We start from the raw sequence: 8,207 nt of genomic DNA on the forward strand, positions 1-8,207 counted from the left end.
TAATATAAGAGTACAAAGTGTTCGTGTTTATTTTTCAGTATCTATGTTAAGGTCTAAAATGAACCTCGAAATTAACTTTTAAGTGACATAGGTAAAACTAGTGTTGTAAAAAACCCGATTACTCGCCGATTAATCCCCGAGTAATCATTTTTAAGAGCAATCCGTTCCGATTTCTAAAAATCCGTTTAATTAAACGGTCAACGTCAATTGATGGATCAAAATCGAATTTGGTAATCAAAGTCAGGTAAAGTCAAAAATGGTTAACGTTTTAACATAAATTTAAACTATAATTTTATAGTTTTGAAGAAAAATGAACAATTGTAGACAATTATGTTAAAAATTATCTTTACATTTATGGTTTTTTCCTATAATTACACATATAAATATTAATATTTAATATTTAAATGTATACAGTACAATTCGATTAATCTCCGATTAATCCTCGAATTGCTAATTAATCATTCCAAAGTCCCGACCGATTACTCTCGGAATAGCGATTTTTGCTACTTTGGGTAAAAGTGTCGCCCATTTCTTATGTCCAATTTTAATTTTTTTAATTAATTTTTAATACTTATTATTTTTTCATTACATCATTTTTTGATGAAATTAAAAATGTGGATGTGTTGGTGAGGCACATGGGTTGTACCAGGTAACGCAACTACTTGAAACAACCGGGAACTGTAACTACCCTTTTCATTGGTGCTCACTTTCAGATGGCGACAGCAACAACAACAACAGTTCCGATCACCGATCATCTTCAACATTCTAACCACGAGATCCAAATCCCACCTAATACTACTATTAATAGTGTAATTAATGATATTAATAATGATAAATCACTACTACTACTTCCAGATGAAGATGAAAACGTCGTCGTCACAGTCGCCCAATTCCCAATTGCAAATCCTCCTGTTGCTCCTTTTACACCTTCACCTAATTCCTCATCGATCTCTACTTTAAATGTAATTTTATTTATAATTTTGCCTCTATATTTAAGTTATAATAATTTATTTATATTTATATAAATTAATTAATTAATAAATATTACTGTTTGGATCTGGTGGTTTTTCACAGGGAAAAAGGAAAAGGATGAAGCCAGATAAATACAATCCCTCTTTAATTAAAAAAGAGAAAAAGAACATTGTGACTCCTAAACGGAAGGTTAATTTATTTTATTTTATTAATTATTATTTCTGTTTTTTAATTGTGTAAATTGTTGATCTTTGTTTAATATTGTCACATTTTAGTAGTGTGCATGTAAAATTGATTAGACATTTTTTATGGAATTTGATGGAAAATAGATGGAAAATTGTTATTTTCGATTAAATTAAGTGTTCATTATTATTTTAGCTTTTGCAGAGTGAAATTAATCTGAAAGTAATGTCTAGCAGGCCAAATATAAATAAGTATTTATTTATTTTTTAGATGTAAAACAGTTTTAAAAAAACAGGTTAACTGTGTACTGGTTGAACAGAACCTACATTACCTGGTTTGAATCAGTACGGAAACAATTTGCAGATTTAACTTGTTTTGTTTAACAGGTCAAACGCGATACTTCAGCGAGTTCGAGGTTCGTCTCTGTATTTGAATTTTATAAGTCTCCCCGTGTAACAAAATATGCAAGGTTGTAGAAGTCGCTAGTTGGGACTAGTCGGTCGGGACTTTGTAGGAACTAATCTGCCAAGTCGGAGACTAGTCGGACCCTGACCCTCTTTGACTTGTATTTGACCTACTTTGACCGAATAAATCCTAGTTTAGACTAATAAATCTGACTTTGACCGACTAAATTGGACTTTTGACGACGTTGACTTAATAAATCGGCCAAGTTTTACATAAACCCTCTTGTGGCCACAGAGGTTTACCCACAGAGGTTTACCCGCGATGACTCCGGGCTGCTTGCAGAGCAAGTAATCGCTCTTAGATTATTCGGCTCGCAAAGCGAGTCGGAAACTCAGGTAAATCAAAAAAAAAAAAAAAATCGGCCAAGTCGGGGACGCTTACAACCACGGGAATATGTAATCATCAACTTTTTATAAGCGTAGTTTGGGAAACAAGAAGAATCGAAGTAAAGAGATACTCGATCCTGCCCAAATCTCAGCGACTATGTTTAGAGCAGGGGAGATACAAGCGAGCCTCGGAAACGAGTACCCTAGTTTTTGTAAAATGATGGTCCGATCACATGTTACCAAGTGTTTTTGGATGGTAAATCCGTTATTCTTTTACTTTCTCTAATTAAATTATTTGATTAAATAAATTAAATTGTCACACCCAAATCGTACAACCTTCGGTTGCAGGGCCTTCCATTTCCGTTCTGCAAATCATATCTTCCGCAACAAGAGAGTCCGATTGTAGTTATAGACGAAAAAGGCGATGAGCATATTATTAAATACATTGCCTACAGGTTTGGGTTTAGTGCAGGTTGGAAGACGTTTGCAGTTGGGCATAATTTGCATGAAGGGGATGTTTTAATTTTTCAATTAGTTGGTCCTTGTAAGTTCAAGGTGATACTTTCGATCATTTACATGCATATGTGTTTTTTTATTAATGCATTTGTACATGGTTTTACTTATGATGAACTCTCAAAGTATATCAGGTTTGGATTTTGGGTGTGCTATTTCATAGGGGCTTAAAATTCAAAGGGGCCCAAAAAATACATCTAACAATATCTATCTATCTATGGTTCACTTATTATTTATAAGGTTATGAAAATTAAAATCTAATATCTGTCTATGGTCCTTTATTTATAAAGTTTTGTTGTTACATATTTGCAACCTTTGTATTGATTGATACTAGTAGTTACTACGTTATTTTAATATTATTGAACTTAATCTTATATATATATAAAAATTTCGTATATAGTGGTCTACTTTTTACTTATTGAACATTACCCATAAAGATAATGGGACGAGTTAGGTATTATCTAACTGTATCTTTGTTTTTCAATTTCTAGGTTTATATAGTTAGGACAAACACTTCAAATGTAGTGGATTCTGCAATTGATCTTTCGAAAGACACGGGGAGTAATGAACACAGAACTTCAGATTTGCCAAAGATGGTCGATGCAACTCAAGGTGACAATTTCGACCCAATTACTTGTTAATGTGTTGATTTGGGTAACTTTTTGTTTGCAATGTGTCAAATAAATAAAATTGGAAGTAACAAAAAAAAAAGTTTACAATAATTAGTCAAATAGGTTGATCAAGTTAAAGTTATCTGAATGCATACTTTAATGCTTTAAATCTCCCTAATCATTTTATGCTTCAAATTAACATAACTATATGACAATAAGTATAAATATTACAGTATGAAGTATGAAGTTGGCCTAGCGTTACGGTGCGTTTGATAAAACTAAATGATTAAGTGCTAAGTGGTTCATGATTTGAATGATCTAAAGGTTCTAGATGACAATAGACAATAACCTGTTGGATAATCATTTTGAATGAACAATGTGAATAATGTAAAATTACCTTATTAACCTATTGCATTTATATATTAATGTATCCCTTTCCTCGTTTCAGCCTACTCAACCCGCCCGATTCACCTATTTTCAACACTTCTAGAAGCAACACATTATTTATGTTTTATTCATTTTATTTTTACTACCTTGTGCCCACACAGAAATAAGTACGCCCGAACCTAAGCAGAAAGGAAGAAAACGTAAGACGGATTCGGAGTCTAATGGAAGTAAATCGACAGTTTTAAAGTCAAAGGGAAGGAAATGCAAGGCCGATACTAAACCGAAAGGAAGAAAGCCTTCGACCTCTCGTTCGTTGAGCATGGTCAAAAATAAGCAACCCATGGAACATTCTGCGGTAGGCCCAGAAGTTCTAGAAGGTTCCGGTAAGCCATATCACCCGATAGAAGTACTCAAAACCTTCAATGACTTTCACATCATCGTTAACAAATGTTGCATTGACTCGGAGCTTTCAGAAGAAATTCGATTCGATTACTATAATTTATGTGTCGCAAAGAACGAACTTTTACATGATGGTGTTTTGGAAGGTGTTTATTACAAGTTGGTTGCGGGTATGATCGGTGAAACCGTAAGCATTGCAAATATGATCAAGAACTGCAAATTTATCACTAAGAAGGAACAATTTGATATATGGGATAGTTCGCTTAAATCTTTCGAGATTATGGGCATGAAAGTTGGGTTTTTACGGAAAAGGATACGTGCACTTGTGACACTCATGTTTGAATCAGAAGAGGCAAAAAGATGTGCGGAAGCTAAAGAGGAAAAAAACAAGAATGCACAAGAAATTAAGAATTTGGAGGCAAAAGTTACCGAATTGTATGAAAGTAATCGAAAGATTGATGTTTTTCTAGGTGGTTTGAAGGAGAAAATTGAAGGGTATGAAGTTGAGTTCAAGAAAAAGGTTAATGAACCATGGTAATAAGTTGTTGAGGAGATGGTGGTTTTGACTTTTTGAGTCAACGGTTGACTATGTTAAGTTAGGACTTTAGGACTTGTAATGTTGTGAAATAAGTTGATGATATTAGTTTAATTGTCAACATTATTATCAAATCGTTTATTTAGGCGTATTTCTTTTATGAATTTAGGTTTTACATTCATTTCAATGACAATTTACTAACTTACAGCTTTCATACAACTACATGATATAACATTCAATTTTACTGATAAATAGATAGACTAATAAACTTAATCAGATTAACTTTTTGTGATGTTCTAATAATTAACACCTTAATTAGATTCTCATGCAATCGACAAATGAATACTCATAAACTATGTTCTTTTGAATAAGCCTAACAAAATGATATTTTTTATTTTTTTAATTTTTTTTTACGGCGAAAAATTGAATTGTATTAAAGGAAGATCTTCATCAAAACAATGAAGATGCAATACAAAATACGACGACGGAGACAAGCTCGGTCGAAATTGACAATACAAGAAGACGATACAAATTGAAAATTGAAAAAACTTAAAAACATAATAACTATGGGTTATGATCCCATACATACGATTGAACGCCATTGCAAAACTTAAGATTGGTAGCCAAAGGAATGTCTTTAGCTTGATATTACGTATCAACACCGAACGACATGTGAACTTTCCATTGAATATAAAGTCGTTGCGTGCTAACCAAATTGCCCAAATCGTGGACACACAAATTCGATTGCGATGACGGTAAAATGTGCCTTTCAATGAGAACATCTTTGACGAGAATACTATTGCGTATAACAAGCCAATGAAACAACATGACTTTTGACGGAACATTGTTACCCCAAACCACTTTTGGCTAAGGAGTGATAACCACATTGGATTGCACCAAGAAAAGAGTAGCGTCGGAAACCCAATAAGAACCATCAATAGAAACAAAATGATTTTACTTTATAAGTGCAATTAATGTTCATCCATTTATTACTACTAATAATTCTTAGTAGTAATAAATGGATGAACCGATCAATTTGAGTCCCTGTGTTTTATACTACTGATCAATTTGAGACCATCAAGATGAAGGTGGCCGACGCTATGTCTAAGCTTCACCCCGTTGTCGAACGTGTGATGGACGAAACAATGATTGCAAATGTTGAGGGCTCGGGTTGCGGGATTCAATTTGGGAGTCTTAATCGTGATCCAAAGTTTGGTGTTCAAGATGAGTCTGCTTCGGCTTTGGATGGTGATACGTCTAAGTTAATGTTTGATGATTGTAATGTTTGTTTGTGCTCAGATTTGTCGTGCGACGGATCGTGCAAGGAGTTGCGCAGCATAAGGCAGGAGGTCAATACTCCACTGCTTTCATCTAAATTTGTTCGGTCCAAAGGTTTGGATGTTCAGGGGGTTAAGTTGGGATTGGATGGCGAGGTTGAAGCTTCTGAGGTAAAGTGTATGACTAATAATAAGAATAAGAACGATTCTTATTCTAAGAATGATTCTGTGAATGCTTTGCTAGATGATGAGGCTACCACCAATTATGTAAAAGGTTCGGTTAATAATGCCTCTTGTTCTCTCATTTTTTCTAATCATTCTTCTGCAAGTACTTCGTGTGTAAAATCTGTCCCTAAAGTAGTCGAGATCCTCGCTAAAGATTGTGGTGTTAATTCGGATCAAAATGTTGCTTTTATCGAGGGCCTTGAGAAGCAAGGATTGTTACCTCCTTCCGTGCCAGGAATTAGAATTGGTAACTCTTCGGATAAGGTTTCCTCCTATGCGATTGAAAATCGGGCGGGTAAGAAATTTAATCGGTTGAAGGTTCACGGGGTGGTTATCAAGCCGATTAAAACTCGGAAAGGTAAATCGGCTGCAGGGTAGTTTGTTCAGGCGTTTCGTTTTGTTTATTAAGAGTTTTATTTTGAGTTGGTTTCGCCTTGGTCTTTGTATTGACTCTTATATATTTTTTTTTATGTTCCGGTATCCTTGCATTGTTTAGGTTGCTCAAGGCTCGAGTTTAGTTAGCTTTTGCTTATTGTTTAGTGTTTAGAGTTCGTCTATAGCTCCCGAGCTTTGCAGTGTTTCGTGGTTTCGATTGTACCATTGTTTCGTCTTTTTCATCTTCTGATGAAAAGACTTTGTTTTAATGTTATCGTTTTTTTTTCCAAAAAAAAAAAAAAAAAAAAAAAAAAAATTTCTTAGCTAGATTCATGCAATTTAAACACTTTATCCAATATGGTTAATCTTAAAAGTTGGATAAATTGAGGAAACGAATACTTAGGATTAATTACTAGTCAATCATAGTTTCTATTCACCTAAGCATTGAGCTTGGCAAATAAAGATTCAAATCATAGCAGTAATAAACAGAATAAACACAATCACATAAACATAATTACACATTTCTGGTCAGATCCAGAAATTGTGCAAATTCAGCTTCAAAACCGTCGGCTTTGTGGGAGTCCAACCGGCGGCTATAAACCTTTTAGTCGGCGGCTTCATCTTAAAATCTTAGATTTCTCAGTTTTCTTTCAAATAACCACTATGAACGTTTAGTTCATAGTTGGAGACGAATGGAAACAATTAACAATAAAGATAGACATAATTAAAATAGATGCAATAAATTAAAAGTAAATGTACCTTAATAAAGCAAGTAAAGAAGAAAAAAACTTTGAATAAACTTGAATTGAATTTGAATCCAATGTAAAAAAAAAAACTTTAACTTGAAAGTAAACTCTAAAAACTAAACAATTCGGAATTACTTTGTGGCTAATCCTAAAACTGAATGTATATCTCAAACTGTAAAAGTCGACCTTTATTTATAGTTTTTTATTTTATGCTCAGCCAGCGACTTTTAATGATATAGCCAACGACTCCATATCTACAATCCGATACAGATTTAGTTTCCTTAATATTCTCGACTTGAACTTCACATACAAGAGATAGATCTTCCTAACGGGCGGCTTCTTCTACTTTAGCCGGCGGCTCTCGATGCTTTTACTTGACCTCCAAGATTCGTCAATTTATGGTTTGATTCTGGAACTTTCTGGAATTTCTTGCCCTAACCGGCGGCTTAATTGCTGCCTAGCCGGTGGCTTTGGTCAAATTTATGCTTTTTCTATATTAGTCTTGTTAATCACATTTTGTAAACAAACACATTAAAAATATCTAATAACTTTTGGTTACAAAGTACTTAAATTGATGTTTAAATACCAAGATAATACTTTAAAATGTTTATAAAAATACGTACTCTGTATAAATTAAGCGTTATCACTATACTATTGTATGTTTACTTTGAAATATTTAAGTTCGAAATTTTTATGTTTGAATTATATATAAAAATTCAACATCCGTCTCGATGCCGTCTCGACACCGTTTTTCGGTTGCGATGTTTTAAGGTCCCTATTGTCACAAACCCATCTCGCGCCTTTTTCAACCTTGGTTGAGGTTGTTAGAGTTAGTTTCAGGCTTGTTTGGTTATTCTCTCTAGGGATGGCAAATGTCACCCCATTCAGTGGATATACACCCGATCCATCCGTTTCGTGATGGATATAGATAAACCTAAATGAATATAAATACGGATATGCATTAACCTTAATGGATATGGATATGGATATGGACATAGATGAAAACTTTCATCCATGAATATATCTGTTAACACCAGAAATACATATACAAATACATAAATATGTATAAATGTTTACATATTTACTATTATAAATGTATTTACCGTTAAATTTATATTTTGTTTTCAACCTTTTAATGTAAAAACTACGATATATTACAATAAAACACGTATATTCAAAATAAAAAACACGTA

At 33.5% G+C, this 8,207-nt stretch overlaps 1 protein-coding gene across 2 annotated transcripts; it reads left to right on the plus strand.

Annotated features, from left to right (window-relative positions):
* The first annotated feature begins 624 nt into the window (after positions 1-624).
* LOC139866276 (B3 domain-containing protein Os01g0234100-like) lies at positions 625-4,579 on the plus strand. Of its 2 annotated transcripts, XM_071854468.1 has the most exons (8): positions 625-962; positions 1,075-1,161; positions 1,542-1,570; positions 2,043-2,202; positions 2,295-2,501; positions 2,951-3,071; positions 3,619-3,840; positions 3,931-4,579. In XM_071854468.1, the coding sequence occupies exons 1-8, from the start codon at positions 714-716 to the stop codon at positions 4,392-4,394; spliced, it is 1,539 nt and encodes a 512-aa protein (XP_071710569.1). In that variant the 5' UTR covers positions 625-713; the 3' UTR covers positions 4,395-4,579. The 2 variants fall into 2 exon arrangements, with proteins under 2 accessions (XP_071710569.1, XP_071710568.1); XM_071854467.1 differs by having other exon boundaries at positions 3,619-4,578.
* Positions 4,580-8,207: the final 3,628 nt, after the last annotated feature.

Source organism: Rutidosis leptorrhynchoides, chromosome 9 (genome assembly GCF_046630445.1).
Source record: "Rutidosis leptorrhynchoides isolate AG116_Rl617_1_P2 chromosome 9, CSIRO_AGI_Rlap_v1, whole genome shotgun sequence".
In the NCBI taxonomy this organism is placed as follows: Eukaryota; Viridiplantae; Streptophyta; class Magnoliopsida; order Asterales; family Asteraceae; genus Rutidosis; species Rutidosis leptorrhynchoides.

Bases quoted from the DNA above. Each gene is read 5' to 3' on its own strand.
- LOC139866276 (XM_071854467.1), top strand. From the start codon at position 714: ATGGCGACAGCAACAACAACAACAGTTCCGATCACCGATCATCTTCAA. The intron at 1,571-2,042 runs GTTCGTCTCTGT...TTATAAGCGTAG, and splicing joins GATACTTCAGCGAGTTCGAG to TTTGGGAAACAAGAAGAATC. The intron at 3,072-3,618 runs GTGACAATTTCG...GTGCCCACACAG, and splicing joins GATGGTCGATGCAACTCAAG to AAATAAGTACGCCCGAACCT.